General features: G+C 28.0%; 1 protein-coding gene across 1 annotated transcript; it reads right to left on the bottom strand.

The window, feature by feature from the left end:
- Nucleotides 1-3: 3 nt before the first annotated feature.
- On the bottom strand, nucleotides 4-27,597 carry PGO_112000 (hypothetical protein, conserved; the record flags this gene model as incomplete). Its single annotated transcript, XM_028688538.1, has 1 exon — nucleotides 4-27,597. One exon carries the CDS (start codon nucleotides 27,595-27,597, stop codon nucleotides 4-6), a length of 27,594 nt encoding a protein of 9,197 aa, XP_028544339.1.
- Between the last annotated feature and the right edge of the window lie 69 nt (nucleotides 27,598-27,666).

Below are 27,666 nucleotides of genomic sequence, written 5' to 3'. Positions count from 1 at the left end.
AAATTATTCTCCGTACATTAACTGCATTTGGTCGTGGACAACATATGCATCTAAATCAATAGCAGTACAATTTTTAATAGCATATAAAAGTCTCTCTTTCAGAATATCTAAGCTCGAGTATTGGGGTAATAACAAACGAAATCCACAAGTGACAGCCGTGGGCAATCTTTGGTCTATTTGACTAATGTTATGATTCGGGTTATCAACATCAATAATCATGTACCAATCATTCTTAGTTGTTGGTAATCTTGATCGTCCTGAAACAAATCTGAGGAATGATTGTAACTGTTCATTAGTAAATTCCTCCAATACAGCAAAGAGCTTGTCTTTTATTTTCAAATCGTTTGACCAAGTGTGAGCCTTTAGCACTTCTAAGTTAATTTCTCTTTCACCGCAAACCATATGTTCAACACTTGTAAACTCGTACAGTAGTCTTAATCTACCTAAAGGTATTACAGAACTAAAACCTTTTAATAAATATCTCAGTCCTTTGGATGATTCATTCATTTTACATTTGGTCATTAAGCGGATAAACAATTCTAAGTTGTCAAAATTGATTGGTACATTTGCTCCATTTCTTATCAATTCAATGGAATTCCCTCCAGAATCTTCTGTTATGAATGTAATATCTCCTAATGATTGTTTTAATTCCATGTTCCATCCATTGTTCTTTTCAGAATTTACCATTTTCAAGGTTTTTAACATTTCTACAGCAACAAAATCGTAATCACATAGATCTTGCAGTTCTAATGGTGCACCACATATTTTTTTCCAAATGATTGGGTTAAAGCATATATTTAAGGCAGATGCTATACAAATACACATGCCCATAACTCTACCTAATGATTCATACATGGCTAATTCTATTGCTCTTGTTGTTTTTTCATCATATTTTATATTCATATTGTTTTTTTTAAAATCATTATGTTTTTTGTTATTCTTCTTAAAATTGTCAGATTTAAGACTTTTGTACTCCATTTCTTTATGTACCATTCTTTCATTTTCTTTACTTTTTTTCTTTTTTAGTACTCTATTTAGAAACTCATTTCTCGTTTTCAATGATGTGTTGTTAATAATTTCAAGTACATCACTGTCATACATACAACTTTCATATGAAGAATGGCTTTTGTTAACTTTATTATCTAAATGTAAATTCATTTTATTATCCTCCTGTATTTTTTCAAATGTAACAGATTTTTTACTGCCGAATATGTATATTTTGTCTTTGTTCATCGTATCTTCTTTCACATTCTCGTATCCATTTATTGAATATATTTTCTTATTTCGTAATTTATCATTCATCGTGCTGTTGTTATTGTTGTTGTTGTTACTGCTGCTGTTGTTGCTACTGATGCTGCTTCTGATTCTGTTGTTGTCATTATTATTATCCTTTCGGCTACCATTATCAATATTGTTAGTATTTGCACCATAACTATCCATAAAACTGATGCAATCGTAATCTACAGCTTTATCTTCACTCTTTTCATTTTTCTCATTGTCTGATTGGGCAACTTGTTCCACTTTTTCATTTGAACTTATGCTACAATTTTTAGCATTTCTCTCACTATTAATAATCTTAAAATGGTTTTCATTGCCTTCCTTTTGAAATTTTTCATTTGAATACTTATTATTTTCCAAATAATTTTCTGCATACATAAGATCTTCCTCGTCACCTCTTTCGTCTTCACCTAGGAAATTATTTTCTTCTTTGATGTTGAAGTCCTTTTGACACATATTTTTTTGTGACTTATCTAATTTTTTTTTTATCTGTCGTATGGAATTATATATGTGTAATATCTGCCATCTAAAACTTTCTAAATTATCGATAATTCCTAATTCACCAACATATTCTGATTCATTTATATTGTAAGAACTACTTTGGGGGTTAATTATGACTGTATCTTGTCGCCCTCCCATTGCTTGAGTATAATTTGGACAAGGGATACATAAAGGAAATATTGGTAGACTTTTATCAGGAGAATCTGACAGTTTTCCCATAACTTCTCTTGAAATAGATGAAAGGAATTCATGAAATGGTCCTCCAAAATCAGTTGCACCTTCTCCTATAAATACTACCATAAATGGTCTATCTCTTGGTTTTCCTCTAAGTTTATTTGTATCAATATTTAGTAAAGAATATGTGCTTTGATACCACATAGTATGAACAATGCTTTTTGCTGTTGCAGCCATACCTCTATCAATTCGTAATGTTAAATTAGATTTTTCAGTACTTGAGGAAGTAATATTTTTCAAACATTCTTTCCATAATTTTAAGGTAGCATCATGTTTAAGCACCTTTTTAACAAACAAATATGAGGATAACTGTATAGGTAAGTCCGATGAACCCATTGCTAAAACCATTTTACTGGAGGCATATTTATTTTTACAGTGACTTACACAGGGTGCAAATGAGCTATTGTCGTATAGATTTTCTTTTTCGCTTTCTTTATCACTACAAATATATATATCATGTTCATTTATACTTTGTACATTTTCCGAATTGGTAGTCATGAATTCATTACCTATGCTATTGTTACGTCCCTTGGAATCGTTCTCCATGCAGTTGATACAGTTATGATCATTTCTGTGCAATGATGTCACATCATCTATGACGTAATTATTCTTATTTTGGGGGGATAACAAATCGTTATTTTCTTTTTTCTCAAAGTCAAAATTATCTATATTACTCCATTTACTTTTGTCATCATTTTCCAGTTTTGGAGTTGTGTTGTTCATGATTTCTTTGGAATAACTCGAATTATTCAGCTCTTCCTCGTCTCCATGTTCACCATTTCTTCTAGAATTTTCATAGAGATCACTAAAACTGCTACTTTCGCTAGCATGATTATGGACATTTTCCACACTACAGTTGGCCGTGCCGTTCAGGATTTTATCATGGTTAGAACTCTTCACATCTAGAATAGACATCTTCTTTCCTTCGTTCTTATTTATTTTGATTTTGATATGAGATAGTAAATAAGCATTTCCATTTTTAGTATTTCTTTTTCTTTCTTTCATCACATTCCATGGTAAGTGCTTATCAGAGTTCATGAAAAAGCATAATGGGCATTCCAATGTTCGTAATCCATGTTCCTCCAAATGAATAACAGGTTTGTTAAATAATACTGCTGTAATTGGTAGGCAATTTTCAAAGTATGTATTAAATTTATTCAACAGTGTAATACGATCTTGTATGATTTTTAAAAATAAATTTTTATTTTTGTCATACACATTGTTTTTATAATAATCTACAGTCATAACCATTTTATTTTTTGCCATATATTTTATACATTCATCAGAAAGGACAAAATATTTTTTAAAATTTGGTGGAAGCATTCCATATTTTTTATAATTGCTTTGATATACAATTTTCATAGTAAAATTATGAACTTTTTTTATTTCTTCAATAAATTCATCTAAAGACATGTTTATTCTTTTCCACAATTGAGATGTTTTACTTGGTAATTTTTTTTTTATTTTTTCCACATCAAATGCATGATAAACAAATAAACTTATTTTTTCAGCCGAATCCATATAACTACTTATTAAGTCATATATATGAAGTATATATGTATCAAGTGTGTGGGGCCACATCTTGTTACATTCTTCTCTTATTATATCATTTTCATGAGGCTTGGATATAAATTCTAATTCACACATTAAATCATGTTCTTCATCTTCCACTTCTTCATATTCATCATAATAAAACCCATCTTGTAACAAACTTCCATCCAAAAAAAATTTATTATTGTAATTGTCTGTTAAAAGGAATGTGTTCCATTTCGACTTCTTATAAGTATTATTTAAAGTAGAACGTTTTTCCTTCTTATCATATCTATCATTTATTTTTTTACAAAGAATATTTTCGTTCTTATAATTTACAACATCATGCTTGGTTTTATTACACATGCATTGAATCATATTTTGCACTTCTTCATCATGGATGTTTTTATAATTCTTGCGACCATGCGTATTGAGTCCTTTATCTGGAAAATGTTGTTGCATGGCATGCAAATTACTACTATTAGTATTATGTCCATTATTATTACTACGCCCTTTGCTACTATTGTAACCATTATCACAACAATCATTATTACAGCTATCATTATTACAATCATCATTGTGATGACCATCATTATCATAACCATCATTATTATAACCATCATTATTATAACTATTGTTTGTATCATCCTCTTCATAGCTCCCCTGAGTCATGATGAAGGCATTCCTTAGCTGTTTCCCAGTTAGAAAATGACTTTTTTTTCTATTAAATGATGAATTTGTATTACTATTATTGTGATTATCTGCTCCAATGTCTAATTTGATAGATGGAGTAGAACTTTGTTTTGTTAAACTGTGTTCCGTGTTGTAATCTTCCCGACTAGATGGTGTGAAATCATTTCTGCTGCTACTACTATTTCTGTAACAATTTGACACATTTCTGCATAAAGCATCATGGTGTGTCATTTCTCCTTTTTCTTCGTCTTCCTCATTTTCTCCTCTTCTACTAGTATCATCATTGTTCAAGTAGTGAATATCATTCATATCGTAATTTCCATTTTTATTACAATTTGGATTTTCACTTAAATCCGTGGCTGTATTTATAAATTCATTCGCATATTTATTACCCTTTGAATTTGTGCCCCTATTATCCTCATACTCTGAGTTGTTATCCACACTGTTTGAATCATTCATGTTGTTATACCTTTCATTCAAAGATTTAAATAGTGGTGTATACTGCTTGGAATTAATTTTGTACATTGATCTATCGTATGTGTGATATTTTCTAGATTTCTTTTCCTTTCCTCCATTAGAATCCTCCACTGTGCCATGTACTGAATAATTGTCTTCATTTACATTCAAACTAGCATTTATAATATATTCACTCAGGAAATTCCTATATTTTTCATGAATTTCATGGGAATTAATATTGCTCATTATCCTTTTGTTATGCTGATTCAATAAATGTTCTTTTAAAATATTTTTGTTAGAGCAGAAATCGTATAGAAGAGCATCTCGATTTAAATTCTCCTTATCTATATTTTTAAAAATATCATTAAACAAATGTGAATGATACATAATATTTTTAAAATTTTTTTTTTTCTCATCATTAATGTTTATTATGCTTTTATTAAATATTAAATTGTTTCCATTCTGTATAACTTTATCAATAAGGGATGCTGATTCTATCATGTCTTCTTCATATCTATAAATTGTGTAAGAATCTGTTACCCATTTTATATCATAAAATTCATTGAAAATTCCAAGTCCCTTTAATAATTTTTTTTTCCATTCATCATGTGTACTAGTATTCCATTTTAATCTGAAACTATTAAAAATGTTAGAAAAACTATCTACTTTTAAAAGAATATATCCTAAATCTATTAACCTATGACAGTTTTCTAAGTTCTTTCTTAGGTCGATATTTAGGAAATGTTTTAATCTTTCATCAATATATAGATAATCAAATAATTCTAAAAAATTGTCAAAAGCCTTAAAGATATCTTCTTTATTCTTAATTTGAATTAATGAGTTCTTCAGATCATCAAGCTTAGGTATACATTTTGCATCTAAATATCCATTATTCTTAAATATATTCGAAAAGACACCTGATTTGTTAATAAATTCGATCAGACTTCCCTGTAAATCTTGGTAACTGAATATATTATTCCTCGAATTGGAAAATACAAAACATTTATTTTTTATATTTTCGTTTGTAACAATATTATCCTCATAGTGAAATTCATTCTTATTATTTGATTCCTTTTGTAGGAAATAATTTTTCATCGCTTTTTCTTCTTCATCTTCCATAAATTTCACATTCCTATCATCATACTTACGACTGTTGCGAAAATGCACAATCAAATAGTTGAATATATCATTTTTTCCCTTATATAATTTGTTCTGTTCTGTTAATCCATATAGGGGGATATCGGTATCATTTTCTTGCTCGTTTTGGCTATTTCCTTCCTCTACTTTTCCTTCAGTAGGTGTATAATTTTCATTCATGTTTTTCACATCACTAATAGATTTATAATCCACTGTATTCCCTTTTATCGATGGAAAAATGTTATCATTTTCATAAATATTTATATCACTCATATTTTCCTTTTGTGAATATATTTTGTCATTATCAATAGAGGTATTGATATTGTTCTTGCAGCTAATATTTCTATTTCCCTTCTTATCAAGTTTCTCATGTAACGAATTTATTTCGTCTTCATACTTGATTGAATTCATATTTTTGTCATTAGTAGAATCTGTTTTAATTTTTTGTTCATCAAATTTTATATTATCATTGTTAATTTCTTTTCCGATAATTTTTGCTCTCGTCCGTGAAAAATCATTTATTTGTGTGCCATAATTTATATTTTCCAAAATTTTATCATTAATTTCCTTCACCTCTTCCATGTCTGATGAATTTTTTGAAAAATTATTACATTTTGATAAATATTGCTTATTATCATTTCCATTTATTTTGTTATCTACATGGCAAAATTTTGATATGGACATTGATCTTGATGAGTTATCACAACTGTAATATTCCTCATCTGTTCTTCTTATCTTATATTCCTTATAATTTAGGTTATAATTCCCAAAATTCAATTTGTCCTCATAACTTTTAACATTTTTGTAAGGTTTCATATTAACTAATTCTTCTCCACCTACAACAAATGAGTTTATTTTCACTGAAGAAAGATTATTAGTTGAATTATTTATGCATATTGGAAATCCTGCAACTATTGAACAATTGGAAAGTAAACCAGGTATAATATCCTTATTAATATAACATTTTTTGTCTTTCTTATTTTTTAATGATAATTTAATCCATATTTTTAAAATATTTTCTACATTCTTATTTTTAATAAGATTTTTTTGTACTAAATTTTCCACAGATATACCTTTCTTGTTTACTAAACTAATATCAGCCCCTAATTTTAATAAAAGTTGAACAATTTTTGGTGTGATATCTTTTCTGCCATCATCATTACAAGGGTTCAATAGCACTTTGTGCAAAGCTGTATTCCCCTTAGAATCTTTTTTATTTATTTGCACACCATATACACAAATTAACATGCATACGATTCTGCTATGTCCATATTGTGCTGCAATCATTAAGGGGGTTTCCTTCTCCGCTTTATGACAAGCTTTATTAGGGTTCACTTTTCCTATATCTATTATTTTCCGTACACATTCTTCACATCCAATTCTACAAGCTAGCATCAATGGAGTTAAATCCTTTTCATAAATAATATTTTTCATTGATGATAATAATTCATAAGGATAATCTTCTTGATTTATTTCATAATGTTCAAACGTTATTTCCTGTTTCGTTTCATCTGATTTTGCTAATAAATCAGGATTATAATTCAATATAGATGATACATTATCACAATCATTTAATTTCAAAGAGTTGTATAATTTTATCATGCTAACATGGTTTTTTATTCGCTTCACCGTTTTATTTTCGTTACTTTCTGCAACATCATCATAAGCAATATCATTATGGCTATTATTTATATCCTTATTTTTTTTCTTTTCCTTGTTTTTTACATTATTTGTGCCATCTATTCTTTTACTACACTTGTGGTTTTTTGAAATCGCATGTGCACATGCATTATTCGCTTTAACACTATAGCATGAATTTAATTGGTTATTCATATATACCTGCGAAATAGACATTTCGTCACTGTAATCTTTTGTGTCTATTTCATTTTGTATTTTATACATGTCCTTTTGGACTGAACCCTTATCATTGTTACCATTTCTATATTTGTTGTCTCCATTTTTCATACCACTGAAGTCGTTAACATTTATATTACTCATACCACTAGATTTAGAAAATTTAGATATATTTCTAACATCTTCTATTTTTATTTCCTTATTTATTTCATATGGCATGATATTTCTAAAATTTCTATAATTGTAGAATGTGTCAAATTTAAAACCAAATTCATATTTTCCATTTTTATAAAAAAATAGGCTTTGATACAATGGTTCAAATTCTATACATAAATTATCGTTAGACTTAAATTTATTTACTTCTATTTCACATTCTTCTATTTTCTCTGATGGAAGCTCTGAATCACATAATGGAAGTTTCAAAGGACATATGAATTTTCCATTACTGGTCCATAACCAACGGTAAACACCCCATAAAATACCAACGTAATTATTGACCTCATTAGAATCATCATTCCTGTTATCACACTCAACAAATTTTACGATGCAATTGAAGATAAAATGTTTAGCCGGAAACAGAGACTCATATGAATCGATACATTGTTTAAATTCTTTGCATCCTATGTAATACATAGAATAATTGTTGAAGGTATCATTATTATCTTCTTTGTAATCCTGGTAATTCTCAAGGTTATTCATTTGATTGTTGTTGCTCTTCTTCGATGCATACAAGTTATTCATTGTTTTGTTTTCATTTATGTTAATACTTGTATCATGGGTATTACTTATGAATGAATAATTGTTATCATTTAAATGATTATCTTTGCATAATAATTTGTTATTATTTATATATTTTTTACTACTATGTGTGTCATTTATACTTTGTTTCTTCGTATCATATATATATTTGGTACATCCATGGGTGGAGGTGTCATTAATCTCTTGTATTGAACTATATTTCACATTATATGAATAATCTTTTCTAATTTTGGGAAAATTATGAAGTTTGTATTTTATGTGTAAATCACCATCATTATTTGTCGTAAAGTAATCATTGATATAGTTACTATGAATAAAAATTCCCTTATTATTCTCAGGTATCAATTCATTGTAGTAAGAAGTATAGTGTGTTCTATTTACATCTTTTAAATTGTAAAAATTTGCTTTCGAACCTATGTTCGTATTTAAGCCTTTCTTATTTCTTTCGTTATTTCTGTTTTTATTTGTATTGGAAAAATTATGTATAATATCATAATTGCCTTTTGTATTAATTCCTGAATCTTCATTCTTATTTATTCTATTTAAATGGTTGTGTAAATTTAGATCCACTTTCAATGAAATGTTTGAATTATCTTTATCTATATCTTTCTTAGTATTTGTTTCTAATATTTTAGCGTATGTTTTCTGTATGTTAGATATATTCTGAATAGTTGAAATTTCTTTTGCACTCTTGTGCTCACAATTGTTTCCTGCATCTAAATCGATTTTGTTTATTTCGAATTTTTTATTTGAGTTCAAAAAACCGTAGTAACTTATGACTGATACATTCCTTACATTTCTAATATTTTCTAAAGATAAGAATTTCCATTTGTCACATTGGACATTCTTACAATACATAAAGTTGGTAAAATTGATTGGTTCACTTTTAATTTGAATATTTGGCGTTAAAAAAAAAGTATTGAAGAAGATATCATTTCCACAAAAATTATTATACTTGGAGTTATAATATTGTATTAAAATCTCATTATCTGGCTGTGCTATTATTAGTGGCATTCTATTCTTTTTTACTACCTTTTTTGATGTTCCACTTATGGCTGTGGTATCTGAAAAGACAAAACATGTATAGTTCCATAAACTGCTTTCCCAATTTTTATTCATATTTGTTATACATTTATTTCTATATTTCATTTTATGAATATTTTCGAATTTAAGATAAAAGCTATTTATAGGTGATACAAATACTTTTTCGTTAGTATCAATAAATTTCATGTGAACTGAACACTTAGAATTACTCTTACAAAATTCATTTGAATTCTTATGTTGTACAATAGGTGACACCATGATGAGGGGTATAAAATTTTTCATTGGCTCATTGAACTCATTTCGTATAATTAACGTATCATTATAGAACCATAGTATTTGCTTTCCAACAATCTTCACAGTTATATTAATAGGAGTTGACATTTTATTTATCGATGAGGACTTGATTTTTTCAACCGAATTATCAGAAAATAATCCCATAGCATTAACCGTACCATTTGCAATATTCATTGTGATAGAACTGTTCTCTCTATTATACGCATAATTATCAAGTATAATATTTTCATTGGAATTCAAAGGGCTCATGTCAGATAATGCCTTAGAATAATCAATATTATTATAAGAATCAGAGATGAAATATTTATCATAATTGGAATCTTCATTATCATAATTATTTATGGAATAGTTATTACTTGCACTAAGTAATTTGTTCTTAGTGCGGCATTCTACATAATTTTTATCACTTTGTTTAGTCTTATCTGGATGAGTAAATTCATTTTTTAGAGCATAATTATATTCATTTTTATTTGTTTTTTTTGAGTATACTTTTTTTTCCATACATTTTGGTAAGAAAGATGAATATTTCAAAATTTTTTCTTCTTCCTCATCATGTTTTGAATTATCGCTATAATTAACTAGGTTATTTTCACTTAGTCTATGTAATTTTTTATTCTTGTTATTTTTACACAATACACCATTTATTGGTATTTTAAAATTACTATATTTTTTCAATTCGTTAATATTTGATTGTTCATCTAAATTGTTAACCATTTCGTCATCATTTGTGTTATACTTGGTACTAACATTTAACAATCCTACTTCTACATTTAGGAAATCATTGAAATTTGGATGTACATTTTTTCCATTATCATTTTCTACAAAAAGTGATATGGTAAATGAAGAATTATGTGATCCTGCGTATAATTCTGAATCACCAATTAAAATAAGTGGATGCGGAATATTTGCTAGATCAACTAATTCAATATGGGAACCTAAATTAACTTTTCCTATGCTTTCGAAATCTAGATTTGTACTTAACGATTTCGATTTTACATGCAAAAATTCCTGAACCTTACTATGTTTTATTTCTTGTAAAATGTATTTGAAATTATTATCTGCACTAAATACTATAACAGGGTGTTCAATTGCCTTTTGGCTAATATGCGTGAGTTCTTCTTGTTCCTTTTTATGTAAGTGTATTATTCTTTCTAGATTATTATTACACTCATAGCTATTACATTTATGCAACTCATCATTGCGTGCATCTGCATGCGCATGTTTACTTCTTAATGAAAAAAGATTTGTTCTTTGTTTAGGTATAGGAATTATATCCTTTATTTTTAGCTTAACCACATCTGCATTGGGCGAGCAAATATAGTGTATTTTTTCATCAATATCAATTATAACATTTGCAGATACCTTTTTTTTTAACTGAAGAACATTATCAACGAACATTTCTGGATAATGCCCCTCAAATGCGTCATTAAAAAAACTCTTTTTCCACATAGAATTCACAATTTTCTTATTTTCCGTAAATGATAAATGCTTATTTTTTTCTCCTTTGATTATTTCATTATCTATTTTCAATTCGTCTTCCTTGTTACGTAAAGAATAATTTTTTATGCCTTTTTTAATTCCCCAATTATGTAAATCTTGTGATGTCTCATTTTTGTTCTTTTTCAATATATTCGAATTGGAAGCGCCACTATTATTTAGTTCATCAGTGTTCGAATATTCCATTTGTCTATTATTTCGCCTTATATTTTTTGAATATATTTTTGATATATGATCAACCACGTATAAATATAAGCAATATTGATTAAAGTTATTATGGACATTGTCTTGGTAATTATTCATGTTATTATATATATCGACCTTTTTAATGTAATATGCAGCACATGCGAAATAATGAACAAGTAATGAAGCATTAATTTTCAAGGGGTTATAAGTACCTTTTTCTTTATTTTCAAACAGATCAAAATTTGAGAAATTATGTGATGATTTTTTCTCATTTTTGGTACTTGCCACGGTTGTATTTATGTATAATGGGTTTGGATCTACTGAAGTGTTGCCATTATTACAAGAATTAACGGTTTCTGTGTTTTCTTGCATAGTATTATTTTGAATATTGTTTGAAGACGTGTTTGCACTACCTCTATTTGTTGTATTTAAATTGTAAATAGTTTCATTACTTACACTGCTAATTCCATGGAAATTGTTATTTCCAACTCTGTTGTTCGCAGAATTTTGTATGCAACTTAGAATATCGTTAATATTATTGTTTAAGTTATCTATAATATTGTTAACATGCTCATTATTATTTCTAATATTGTCATTGTTAATATCTGTCGTCTTGTTCATATTATTATTTCCATTTTTATAAGTATTTTCATTATTCATACTTAAAATTTGACTAAAAATTGAAGATCCACAAATATGTACACAATGAAAGAGATAGCATAAAAATGCATGATAGTTACATTTCACTCTTTTATAATTTTCCCTTATCCTAGTGTATCTTTCATTTTTTTTTGATAAATAATTATTATATTCATTATTTTTCAAATCATTATCACATTCCTTGGTTTCAATTTCAATACTAAACTGTCTTAACATATCTATGTCTTGTAATTTCTTAAATTTCTTATGAGTCCTACTATTTTGCAATATGTAAACTACACATGACCAGTAAACTAATCTGCATGCATCTATGCCAATAAATATAGGTAATCGGTTTCCATTCATAATTAATCCAAATAGGGAAGTAACCGTTATAGGAGTAATGCAACATGCTCTTATTTTTGATGGGCATAAAGGATGTCTTACAAACGTATCTAACATCCAATGTGCAACATGAACAGAAGGTGAAATAGCATAAAACATTTCCACTTTTACTCTATTTTGTGATCTACTTTGAGCAATAGAGCCTATTAAATGATATAACAATTCAGACTGAATTATATGTAATAGTTGATCCACTAATTTTTTATCATCCCAAGTAATTACGCATTGATAGAATATTCTCTGCCATCCATAGAGTAGGGAGCATTTGGAACTTTTTTCATTAAGTAGGTTATATACATTTTGTTTTACCTTAGAGTTTCTAATTTGCCCCTGAAATTCTTGCCAGTAATCCTCTTTTCTAATGTCCTTGCTTCTACTTAGATAGTAAATGCATATTCGGAAAAGATAAATGATACTAAATATATTTAACATTTCTTCTCTATTCTTTAATCCAGAATCCATTAACTGATATATATTATTTATTTTTTTACTTCTTCTCATGTTGTTGTAATGTGCTTTTTTGGCATTTAAACATTCCTCCTTATGACCTTGGTCATGTTCATCCTTGCCATCATAATAATCATCATTATGCCATAAAATTTCATGCTTATTTTGATCCATATTGTTGTAATCGAAATCATGATTGTTATTTTCTCTTTCTACTTTCTCATCAAATGAATCGAATAATCTATCATTTGGAGCATTATTAAACATTTTATTGATCTTATCGTCACTTGATTCATTATAAAATATTTTACTTTTCTTATTTCTTTTCATGTTTATTACTTTCATGACAGTATTATTGCGTGGAAGAAAGGTGTTCCCTGTATAATCATGGCTGTCTTTGTAGACATTACTTATTTTTTCTTCATTTCTCACATTTTCATTTATTTTTATTAAGCTTGTTTTTAACTGTTCTATAAACAACTTTGGTAGTAACGATGCCATAACACAACTTATATCAATTAAATTTTTTTTTAGTAACCATCCTGCAAATAATTTTACTGTTTTACGCACTATTTTGTTAGAAAAATACGAATTTGAATATTCAAAATCGAAAAGGGAATTTTTTACACAACCATTATTCAACTGATTAAAACAATGTGGGAAACATAAGGAATATCTATTTTGACTATTAAAACATATTAAAAGATTCAGAATGTAAATCCATAAATCGAACGTATCATTTTGCGTAATCACTTGCTGATTCTTAATTTTTGGAGTTGATATATTAAAATAATGGAAAAAATCTGATGGTACTCCACAAATGGATAATATTTCCTGCAAGTTTACTTCTTCATTCTTTACCCCTTCCTTATCAATATTGTTTTTTTCATTCTTTTCGTAAAAAGATGTAAAATTGGCTTCTTTTGAATCATCAGGGGACAATTTATTTTTTTCATTATCTGATTGATTTGCAAAACATTCAACAAAGGAGGTAGAATAAGTATACATATTTGTGGATCCCTCATTTTTACACTTGGTAAAAAGATGTTCTATGTTCATAAAGTTCTTTTTCGCAAAGTATACTGATAGAATGTCACTTATACCTATATCTAAAAAGAAAAAAACCTTAATAAATTTTAGTAATTTTTTAAAGGATCCATACACATTTTCATCTGGTTCATAAAATCCATCGGGGTTCATTTCTAGCAATGTTCTCAATAAAATACAACAACACATAATGGCCTTGGTGCCAATTAAACATAAACTAGATTCTAAAAAAGAATTTTTTTTCATTTTATCTTCAAAGGAAATAATTTTTGAATTTAATCCTTTGTTTTCTAAACTTCCGTCCTCTGCATTATCCTTCTTAATAAAACATTCTGGATTATTTATATATAATTCACTTCCTTCCTTCTCTTCTAATGATCCATTTTCCTCAATAAAAATTGAATTCATTAAATAATTGTCATTTTTGTTGTTTGCATTGCCTGAGGAAACACTATTATTCGTACAACCATTCTTATTTGAATTGTTCTCATTTAACGTATTTGTGTTAGCAGCTCTATTTTTGTTATTTATATTTTTCTGACTGTGTGTATTCGATTCTTCTTCTAAAACTTGTTTATATTCAAATTCTCTTATATTTCTAAATATTTTTTTAACTTTTTTACTACTTTTTAATCCATTCACATCTTGTTTCTCCTTATACATACCTTCCTCCTTGTTGTGTAGTTTGTTCGCTACAAAATTAAAAATGGCATTACGAAAAATATCACTACATATAATATCTACTAAATTGCAAAAAAACAATTCAATGCATTTTTTATCCAAACTATATGCCACTGAATTTTGTAGTTCTGATAAACTTGACAACCATGGTAGTTCATCAATAGAGGAATTCTTATCATCCTGATTTTTAGCTTGATTTTTTTCTTTCTTCTCTGGATTTACATTTAATCCCAATATACATATTATGGACAAAACTTCTCTAATGGATTTATATATATCTAAACCAGGCTTCGCCTTTTTATATACAATTCCATGGATAGATGAATTTTGATTCATACAACCCGTTTTATCACTTATTTCATTAAATAATTTTCCATTTTCTGATTTACTATTCCATAATTCATTTGAATTCACATCGTTATGTTCATTACCTGGTTTGTTCATGCCCCCCTTGCAATGGATTATGTTAAGCATGCTCTGATCTGAATATGTAAAACCTTCTTTTTTATCATATATTCTTTTAAAATTATATTCTGGTAAATTATTTTTATGTGTATTAACAAAAATAGAATTGTGCATTTTCTTATGTATATTTTTCTTATTTCTCTTATCTAGCAATAATTTATTCTTACCAATATTTAATGTTGCATTATTTCTTATTTCCTCGTGCGACTGCGTATTTAATAATGTCAATTTTCGTGTATTCGACTTATAAGAATTGCTAATATGTGTGTGGTGCCCCATTTCCATTTCTAGATCCGAATAATTTGTTGAATACATTCTCAAATTTGATGCTATATTAGTCAATGTTGTATTCATTCTTATTATAACTTCGTGTTTTAAATCTTTTAATATCTCATTGTCCGAATCGAGAATGGCCTGATATAACTTTACTGATTCATAGAACTCTTTTTTTTTTAGTTTTATTTTTTTTAGTTGTTTTTTTATATTTTTCTTGTTACATCCATCAATTGCATAGAATTCATTTAAATATTCTTCATCCGAGTTCTCTATATTGTTTCCAATGTTTCTAGATTTTTTGGTGCTTGGGTCTACATATTCCATAGTAAAAGATGGACCCTCATATACAATTGTCATAGGATCTTGAAAAATAAATATTAAATTCATTCTCCTTTCAAATTCTACTTGTGAATCCGCTTCAAATAAAACTTCAAGAACGGATCCAATGCTAACACCTGAAACCATTAGTTCTGTTCTCAAGCATTTTTGATTCTGCTGATCCTCTACATTAAATTTTACACTTAATAAATCTCCTAACTCGTATTGTACATTCGCTGCAAATACATCATGTCTAAATGGAGGACACATACTTGTTCGAAATCCAACAACATCATTTCTATCAAATACTTCAGATACATTGGATAAAACACATTCTGCTGGTGCAACTGTCACTCCAAAACGCCCTCTTGTTTGAATTCGAAAATTAATTATATCATGTACTTCATTTGGTCCAATATTTAAAGCCGGGAATGTGAGTGGAGCTAGGCATAAAACAACGCCGCCTAAGTTTAAACCACGTAATACTCTCAATGTTCTGTTTTCCATATTCGCTTCAAAATCTTCTGAGGGTCTACTTGACATGAAAAATTCAGATTGTGGTAATTCGTCAAAAGGATGATTCCCATATGATATCCTTGGTAATAATCCCAATATATCATTAATGCTATTACATTGAGAATTTCCTTCATTATTTCCTGTATTTATGTCCATTTGGTAATTAGAAGAAATATGCTCCTTCGAGCTTGAACTTATTGACAATTCATCATTTTGACACGTTTCGTTAATACTACTTGGTCCTTTTTTATCTTCACATTTTTTAGATTTAGAATCATTATTTTCACTTTTAAAGCTAATTTCATTATCAAAAAACTTATTAATTTCTTGTATAATTAACTGATTTGGAAACATCTTTATTGGTGGTAAGCATCTTAGAAGAAAATATCCATGTATTTTGCTCTGTTTGTAATTTTTCTTAACATTGGTATCATAATTTTTAAAGAAAAAATTAGATATCTTCATATTGGTTTCTTCAGGTCTTCTATAGCCACCATTATTAACATTTCCCTTAGAATATGGAGCTGCATTATTATCGGTTGCGTTGTCCATTTTATCTATTCGTGAAACAACCGTATCATTTTTAATCTTTCTAGCATAATTTTTTGTATAATTCTCTTGATCCATGCTATTACTATTTATAATTGTTTTAGCAAAATAATTATGGAAAAAACAGGTGATGTCATCCGCGTTATTTGGGGCTTTTTTAATACATTCCGTTATTAATCTATAAAAATTGCCATTTATATTAAGCTTACATAATTTTTTAAAGCGATATGTGGGATTATCCTGACCGAATAAGAAGCACTTAAGAAGTATCACCGCCCCTGTTGGAGAATTCTGAACACACTTTATCAATGCATGCATAAAATCGATAATCATTTTTTCACAATCTTTCACATGTTTTTTAGTTATTTTCGTATTATTAATAGTAATATAAAGAGAACCTGTTTGATTTTTGGTCAAGTAATTGTATAATTTCACAATGTTGCATAGTTTTATCAAAGCAGACATAATCATTTTTAACACGGATTCTATGAGATTCTTTCTTTGAAGTGAATGAAATTGAGACTTATAATCATTGTAATTGTGTTTGTAATTGTATTCATCATTTATATATTCCTGTATGTTATTACTCACATTATTCCTAATATATTTGGTGCTACTTTCAGTAACGACTTGATCCGAGCTCTCACTTTCAGCATTTTCACCGGATACTAATATTCCCCATAAAATCGTTGTTATCAAATTCCAGCTTATTAATTTCAGTTTTTTATAATTCAAATTATCATTATTATCAGAATTTATGTTGTTAATGGCTCTACAGTTATCAGAGTGTACACCTCTCTGCGAGCACTCATTTTTGTCATTTGAAGTGTCGTAATCAGAGAAAATCTTTTTGCACTGGGAATTGTTTTCTGAAGTGTACTGTTGGTTTTGGTAATTCTGAAATCGAATTTCACCCATTGCGTTATTCAATTCAATATCATGATTCTCTTTTTTGCTATTTTTATCTTTTTTTACATCATTTTTTTTTTCAGATAACATTTCCTTTCTTGATGAATTGGCTATGGAACTAGTTGTAAATGGGTCAGAGTACTCAATTAACTCCTTATTTATAATGATTGATTTCCTTTTAACCCATATATTTGCCACATCATTCACATCTGTGTTAAAAGAAAGCTCCAATTCAAAATTGTTCTTTTTAAGGAACGACCTCACAGATGTATCATAATTTTTATTCACGCATATTTCTAACTGTACATCTGATACACCTTTAGCATTTCCGTATATATTATAAACAGGATCGCCACTAATAAACCAATAACACGATTCCATAGATTTATGCGTATTTTGGAAAATATTTACGTTCGTATGTTTTACAGATTTATTCAAATTCCTTAAAGGTAGACTATATTTGGGTGCGTCGTTGTACTCCTGTGTGCATAATGCCCAATATTTATTTTCATGTGTATACTCTTTTTTTTTTTTAAAACCTTTTAAATTTTGTAAAAGCATTTTTTTATTTATTGATGTATTGTCTTTAACAGCTTCGTGATAAATAACGATACCTGTAATTACATTGTCAAGCATTACTTCATGTTCTGAAGAATTATAATTTTCCACTAGTAATATCCTTTGTTTTATTCTTTTATTTTTTTCTTGTATGTGTTCAGAATGTATATATCCCTTTACACCAAAAAGGTTTTGAGTTTCTTCACTAGTATTGCAAGCTCTCTTGCTGTAGGTTATTTCACTGGAATTGACTTTTCTAATATTTTTTATATTTCTTCCAATAGAAAATATTTTGGGATTTACATTTTTAGAAGATGCTATTATGGATTTGTGACAATGAGAACAAATGACATCGAAATGAGAATTATTTGGGTCCATAGAAATTGACCTTTTGTTTCCTACTAAATGTTTTTTCTTCAAATTGTCACTATTTATATGAACTTCTCGAAGTAATGGTTGGCAAATTGTTAGCATATGATACAAGAAAGGGACTACATATCTACTATCATCCAAAGGTTTTACTCTTAAACATATTTGTAAAGCTATTAATCGTAACACACTTTCAATCCATAGTGTGTTCATTGAATTTTTTATAATTTGTGAAAAACTAGATGAATTCATTAATATTTTACGATTGTATCTCAAATACCATGTGCATATACTTTTGGTAATATCGGTTAGGGTAAATGAAATAGCATGATCCATCGGTTGTGTAAACCAATAATGATATGAAAACTGATTTTTCAAATTATCGTTCTTTCTGTTGCCTTGGAAATTGCTATTCTTACTATTTTCATTCATCTGGGTAATAATATTTTTCAAAGGAGAAATATTCCGAAATTTTATAGTTATAATATGCAATAATTTCAAAAGCATCCATCCATGATTCTGCACAGAAAATAAAGATGCTTCAACATCGGAAATTATTTTATTTTCTTCATTATATATAACTCTACTAGTAGATGGAACAAGCAAATCTAATATAGCAGGCCACTGCATACCTTTGGAAGATTTTTGTCTCCATTGCTCAAATATACCTTTTTTTCTTATATCATCTTTACTATACTTTTTGTTTAATTCAAATTTTTTATATATCCCTTGATCAACGGAAAGGTTTGATTTGTTATTATAACATAGAGCGATATATCTGTTTTTTTTATAAAACGAAATCCCTTTATCTTTTCCATTTCCGTTTTGTATATGTGATTCTGTATAACGATGCTTTCCGTCTGACATGACTTGGCTATTTCTATCATTACCAATTACATTGTCTTTTCCAATGTTACTATTATCCATCTTATTATAATTTGCACTGTTAGAGAGATGGTTTCTATCCATTACTTTGTCATTACAGTTACTCTTTTTCTTTTTTTTAATATCATCCGAATTGGAGTTATATCCCTTCTTTGATCTCTTATTTGGGCAAACATTATTATTGTTGCTTACATTTATTATTGGATTTTTAATTCCCCCTAAGATTCCTGCACAAAGCATTGATTTTAAGCTCCTACTAATTAAATATCTACATAGGGTAGTTAGTTGTTCTATTCTTATGAGATTTAAAACAGTTTCTAATTCCGTGTCGTTAATTAAAAAATTTAGTATTTCTTTTAACTGTAATAAATCCTTAGATTCAACACTCTGTTCCAGTATGCTTACATTTATGCCTGTGTCTGTATCATTAGCATGAACTGATGAAATATGATTTTTAAAATAGTCAAACGATGGAAAACCTTTTTTTGTGTGTGGTTCTTCTTCGTTCTTCATTTCATCATATGCACATATAAAGCCATACTTATTTACAGAACATGTATTTTGCGATTTTATAATCCCACGAAATTTATTATTCATTTCGGACAAATTATAATCGGATATATTTTCATCATAATCCAACATAGAGTTGGTGTATTTTGTAATGTAACTAATACTGTTATCATATTTGCTGATGTTGTTAATACTTTTATTTATAAAATCATTTTCATCAAAAGATTTTGGAGAAAAAAAATTGAAATCTGATTTAGAATTTACAATGCTAGAGTTCAATTCTTCTGATGGTGCAACAAGGTCATATCCATTTTGAAAACTGTTATTTTTAGTTAAGAGACCATTTAACCATAATCCACGTCGTGAATAATTTATATTATTCTTATTATTACTATTGTATTTTATTATACCTGTATTATTCGAGTTACCAGTATTTTTCTCAGGAAAGTTATAATTCATGTAAAAATTCGATTCATCATTGAGAAGATTTCCACTATCACAACTTAGGCAACTGTTAGAAAAATTCCTCGTTCTCCTATTACATATGTATTTATTTTGTTCTTTTTCATTTTCTCCATTATTTGTCTCCTTCAAAATAATTCTTTTTTTATATGTTTTTAATAACCTTTTTAAAAGGCACAAATTCTTCGTACTCCCTTTACCAAAAATGTTTTCTGTGCTAAATTGCATGCATTCCAGTTTTTCATCTGTTTTATTTGGGTGTCTAAGTACATGGTCAAAATAACTTAAGGAAGAAACATTCGTTTTTAACGAGATTGAAAATGTTGGCATTGTAGCAGCTTCTTGTACTAAGTAGCAGTCACTGCGATCTGCATATATTTTCCTAGCTGTAATAGGTATATCATACGAATTTCTTCTCATAAACACAAAATGTTCATCCCATTCTTGAGAAAAATTATCTTTTATAACTATCGGACATAAACCATGTGGATATGTATTCATAATCCATTCACATTTTTTTAATATTTTATCAATTTGTTTTTCTCTTTTTTTTTTTATTAAATCCAATGTGGTTAATTCACTACTTATATTACTACACTTTTCCGCATTAGGGAAAACATCGTTTAGATAATTTAATTCCTCATTGCTTAGATTGCCAGAAATAAAACCTTCTTGATCAGCTTCAGACAATTGTTGTTGTCCATTTTCTTTTATATCCACACCAACTGGGAAATCATTTTGCGCCTCACTACATGTAGAATTAATACTCCCTTGTTTTCCATATTGAATATATTTCGAATGATTATTTAGATCATATTTTGTATCCACCTCATCAGCTGCTCTGTTGTATGATTCTAGGAACTCCATACTTTTATCATTCTTTTTATCATCACTATTTTTCGATTTTGATGAAAATTCACAATCCATACTTTTTTTTTGATGCTCTATTTGACTTTTCGAGATTAGATCAATTACACCTTGCCTAGATAAATTACATGCTATTGATATTTTCTTAATTTCTAAGGCTTCATTAATATTTGAACATCCCTTTTTTTCATTACTACACATATTCTGAGAATCATATTCAATATTTCTTTTTATGTTATGATTATATCCAATCAGGTGCAAAAATACAGCGACAAGTCCTATTTGAACTCTTTCAAAATTCTTGTGAAACACTTTATAAAACGATCCTAAATCTTTAACAGCTTCTACGTCATTATTCATTAGCTTCTTTAAAAATTCAATATTTGTTTTCCTAAACATGTTAATATTTTTACTTGCTGTTGATTCTCTCATTGATTTTTTTCTGTATTTTAGCGTTTCCTTTTGAAAGTTATTTGGACAAATACCCTCCTTCGATTCATGAAAGAATTTATATGTTTTATCATCTGATTTTTCCAATGATTGAATTTCACTTGTATTCATTTCATTGTTACAATTATTTATGAATATACTATTGTGTGATCCTTCATTAATTATTTCTTCTTCTTCTTTTATAGATTTCGTTGCAGATAAAAAGCTAGAAATGCTCTGCGGAATTATGTAGTGATTGAAAAGGTAATTTTCATAATCACAAATGGAACAATCTGTAAGCTGTAATAAAATAGTTCTTATGGCCCTTTCAAAGTCATAATATTTATTCCTCTTTGATGAAATACGGATATATTTTGCAGCATTAATTAAAATCAACGGTATAGGATAAGGGTTCGAGTTTTTAAGGCTTTTTCTCATATTTACATATATTTCATATTTGCTCAAATTATCTGACATGATGGTAAAGAATGTTAAAAAGTGTGTTGCTAAACTCGTAATACTTAGACAGCACTCGGAGATAGGATACAAAGTATCCTTGTGAACTGACATTTCGAAAGACAAGTGTCTAGATGTCAATAACCCTTGTAAAGTTATTTTTAGAAACATAGGCCATATGTTTAAAGCCATTTTTAACGATAAATAATTTTTCAACTCTTTTATGTAGGAATATCGATTGCTCTTCTTATCAACAAAAAGATTGGTAACATATCCTAAACACGGTATTATTCCACTTATGATAAAATTACATGCTTGCAACAATGTTAAACTTTTCGGTTTTATCATATTTTCACATAATTCAAGAAATGATGTTTCTTCATTGACGTCATTTCCCGCAACATTCGATCCAAATATGTAAATAAATTTATATATGCCATTTTTTTCATACAGATAATGATAGGAAATACTGGATAAAACACGGAGACCTACACCTAACATTATTTTTAATATTTCTTCCAAAAATAAAAAAATAAAATTCAATTTTTTCGAATCATTTTTATATTTCATTATCCTTTTTTTTAAATTTTTAAGTTTCTTTCCATTTTTAATGTATTTTTTTTTTTTGGAAAATTTATACATTATGCCATTCAAATGCGTTTTAAAATTGCTTGAAACTTTATTTTTTTCATAAAAATCCTCTAAATTCTTTCTAATGTAAAACTCTTCAGATTCATCCGAATTGTAATAATATTCATGCAAATGGGTATACATAGTCTTGCTATTTTGTGATTCGATAAGTTTTTTCTGGTTTATAGTTGCTTCCGTGTTTTCATCATTTATACTTTCTAAACTAGTTTGAATGAAATCTGACAATTCGTTTTTATTCATATATATGTATGAACCAGAATCATCAGAATGGGATACTGAATCATCAATAAAACCTTGGTTTTTACTAGTAACTAGGGGTATCCATGACTTTTTTTTTTTTCCATACTTTTCATACATTAGAAAAAGTTTATTTTCTGTGTCTAATGAAGAATTGTGGAAATAATAACTGGAGCGCTTACTGTTACAGCTGCTTATATCCTCCATATCATTACTGAAGTTATCAAAGAAATCATTTTTTAAGGTGGGCGATATGCTGGAACCGTTTGGCCGGGAGTCCTGATGGCTAGATTTTTCATTATCCCCATAGTCTTCCACTTGTTCTACTTCTGATTTTAAAGAATTTGCATTTTTTAACTGTTTAATAATACTCTGTTTTTTATCATCAGATCTTCTTCTGGACATTTCATCATATGTGTTGTAAAACGGAATAACGGGTTGATATAAAAACGATTTTGTAGTTTCATATTCCGTTGCTATAGTTAATATATAGGTTGTAAGCATCAATACAATACCTCTCAAAAAAATAGATGCCACCTCACCCGCACTGCTTACTTGATTATTTTTATGTTTCATTTGATTAAGTGCTTTTATACAAAAGTCTAGGTAATTATAATTTATGCAATCCTCATTTCTCCATTCATCTTCATAAAAGGTGCATAATTTATGAATAATATCGCATGATTTATTTTCCATTAAAAAATCATTTTCCTCATTGTGTTGAACAGAAGGCATGCTAATTGCATTATTTGTTTGATGATTTATGAGGGAAATTAATTCTTCCACAAAAATACCAAAATGTGTAGTATCTATTATTCTAGACTTTATATTTTTTTTTCTTTTTTCATATCTTTCTATTTCATGTTTATTTTCTTCATAATATTTTCGTTTCTTTCTTCTTTCTTCTCTATTATTGTTTGTACTAATCTCATTTAAATTGTCGACGCTTATGTTATAAATAGTAGAATTCGAGGACGCTGAGGAAAATGTATATGTATTCATACTCTGTGAATTTACATCGTTGCCAGTTGAGTGTAGGTCAGCCTTTTTATAAAAACCTTCAGAGCAACTTTGATATGGTGAACATAACATGCGTTTCATCATTATTTCTAAAATTCCTTTATGTTCCAGAGATTTTAATAATTTCAATATCATTTGCGAATCAAGTGTATTATTATCCGAAAAAATTTTAAGTAAATTTAAAATGGTATCGATGTGAATTCTCATGAAAATATTGCTTATAATAATTTTATCGGCCTCTAGAAGTGTTTGAAACACATTTCTCCTTAGTAACCATAAACTTCCATTCAGGTCTAGTTCTTCCATTTGGTGATTCTTGCTTACGTAATAACCGTCCATTCTTATAAACGGAGTCTTTAGTTTAATTATTTTCAAAAATGATATTATCAATCTTTCAGATAAGGAATAGAAATTTTCATTATTTTCTATTCTACTATTTTGTATGTCCATGTTTTCCTTTAAATATAGTTTTAAAATGCTTAATGTACATATTTGAGAATCCGATATCATGTTCCATTCGTAAATATATTCTTGATATTTTGTGACACAATTATTAGATTGATTTACATTATGTTCCACATAAATCTCTTTTCTATTCTTGTCATCAATCGGACTAAGTGTTTTTCCAGTTATGCACCTTTTGGTTAGAGTAGACAATTTTTTCAAAATTTTATTATTATTTTCTATATATTTAATCAACGATTCAAAAGTATAAATATCTATGCTGTTATACAATGTATATGATGTTTCCTTTTCAATTATTTTCTTATAATCGTCATCAATCCAATCACAAAAACGGTACATATAGCGATTTAACGCAATTGATATCTTGTTATAAAGTTCAATTATATTAAGTGGATTTCTGAGGAGAAAATTTCTATTTATATCTGGAATTAATTTTCTATTTACTAATTCGTCGACAAATGCCGATGACCAGGAGCACTCTTTTGGGAATTCAAAAATACATGTACGCGATGTGTATACTTTCAGTTTTATGTTATTATTTAATAATGTGATATTGTCCAGCGCAGAATTTTTTTTTATACTAGTGGATAATAGATGTCTTCCATTTGAATAGATGATTATTTTACCATGATCATTTTGAAAATCATGAGTATTACCATCATTCATGTAGCATCCTTGATCAATCAATACATCAAATACAATTGTGTTCATGTTTGTTATATCATAAACATTTATAAGTTTATTCGCATTTTTCTCCTTGTTCTTAATTTTTTCATGATTCATGATTTCGCTGCTGATCGTAGAATTATGCTGATTTGTGTTAAGTTCGCTATTGTCTACATTAGATATCTTAGTTGATTTATCATTTGTTTCTCTTTCAGTAACATCCTTTACCTTCATGAAAGATTCTGAAACAGAACCCTTAATCAATTTCGTGAACATATGATTATGTTGAAAATTAATTTCTAAAAAGTTGAATTCCTTATTTTTGCTTATATTTTCATCTGAAATATCATTTGTATTGTTTTCTTCATTTTCGTCGTCTTCCACTAGCTGAAACATTATTTTACATTTTGATCCAAGTTCATCTAATACCTTTATGGAATTATCAATTTCAAAAGAAACGACCATTTGAAATATGTATGATCCATATGTAGGTAACATGTTACTTGAATATTCACAAGGTTTCGGGATATCCTTTAGGCACCTTTGGGGATTATTATTTATTTTTAAAAACATAGGATATTGAAATGAAAATAATTCTAAAAGTTTCAATGATTCATATTCATGCAAAGGAATTTTGCACATTAATTTGTTAAAATTTATGTAATTTGTACAAAATTCATTGTTACTATTTTCAACATTTAATTCGTTATAATCATTTTTGTCCTCAGATTTGTTGCAACTGATAATATCTCTATCATCACAAACCTTTTTGCAACATGATCTTATTTCCCATCTTAAGTAGGGTATAATTATATACTCTGCCAATGTGTTTAAGAAATGAACCAAATCTTTTAAAGAGTTCTCGTATATTGCTATTGATAAGATGGTGTCGACTATTTTAAGTGTAAGTACTAAGTCCTTATTACAAATGGCATATTTTAATATTTCTCTACAGATGTCACTAGAATTATTGTACATGTGCAATGGAAGGAAAGTATAATTCAACTTATCATTTGGATTGAATTGTGCATCTGCTAATTCTTTATTGAACATGTGGGAAAATTTTTTTTTTGTCTTATTCAATATCTGTCTCAGAAATATATATATTTCCTCATTTTCATTTTTAATTGGATATATTCCTTTTAATATAATTTTAAAAATATCATTATAGTTAACACTATATATATTTGACGGAGATGCATTAGCACTTGATTGATTTTTATTTAAGTTAAAAATTTTGAATACCATGTCTTGCAGTATGGAAGTATCATCCAATTTACTTGAAAAAAAAGATTTTGTAATGGACCAATACTTTTCATAATCTGGAGAGGGGAGCATTTCGCTCATTATTTTTCCCGTTTTAAACAAGGGAGCTTTCATATGATCACTCATTGCATGCTCAATCATAGATTTCACTTCCATTGTTGATTTATTCTGATGATTATATATAGAATTTCTTACATTTTCTAAATATTTTGGTAACAAAATAATATTGTTTGTGGCCTTTGGAATGTTCGTGAAACTAGATTTTTCTGAATTTTTTGCTTTTTCGTTTTCATAATTAATGATTGAATCATTTAAACTAATCATTTTTAGATATTCTTCATATTTTTTACCTTCCCATGATATGCTATCCATTTGATTCAACACATTGTACAGATAATCTCCATATTCTTCCAGCTCATCAAAGGGCTCAATGATACTTTTTTCATCAATATAATTTTTATCCCATGAATCCTCATTATCTTTCAATTTATGTGCTTCCTTTATGGTAAAATCATGAGCTTGATCATCGTTTTTACTACTATTTTTTTCAGAAATATCCAAATTAACATGTTTTTCCAATTCAACAATGTCTGATTTATTTTCTACAGAACTATCACTTTTTTTAAGAGATGTAATAATAAATTTTATTAGCGTTCCATAAATATGGTAATAATGTTTCTTTTTCTTAGATTCTAAATAATTAATATATTTTAAAATATCCTCTTCGCATTTTTTGTTTTTATTTATATTACATCCACTAAATTTTAAGCATCTGGCAAGTTCTAAATACACTTTCGCTTTATGTAAAAGTCGTAAAATATGTTCATAATTGTTTATTACTCTGGAAGATGATTGCAACAACAAGAATTCCCCATAGTTGCTAATAGATTTAAAAAACCTTGTTCTACTTACAACAACAAACTCGGAGACATAATATTTATTTTTGTTTTGAAAGTGATCAAGTATATTTCTTAATTTTCCCGAAATTAAAACTTGATCGTTTTCCCCAATATCTTCGTACAGGGTATATAATTCATTCATTTTTACTTCTTAGTAAGTTAGACAAATAAATTTACGGTAAACATATATTGACAAACTAATGAAAGGAAA

Source organism: Plasmodium gonderi, assembly GCF_002157705.1.
Source record: "Plasmodium gonderi DNA, contig: Chr11, whole genome shotgun sequence".
In the NCBI taxonomy this organism is placed as follows: domain Eukaryota; phylum Apicomplexa; class Aconoidasida; order Haemosporida; family Plasmodiidae; genus Plasmodium; species Plasmodium gonderi.
The sequence above is the reverse complement of the archived record's forward strand: the minus strand, read 5'-3'. Positions and strand labels throughout refer to the sequence as shown.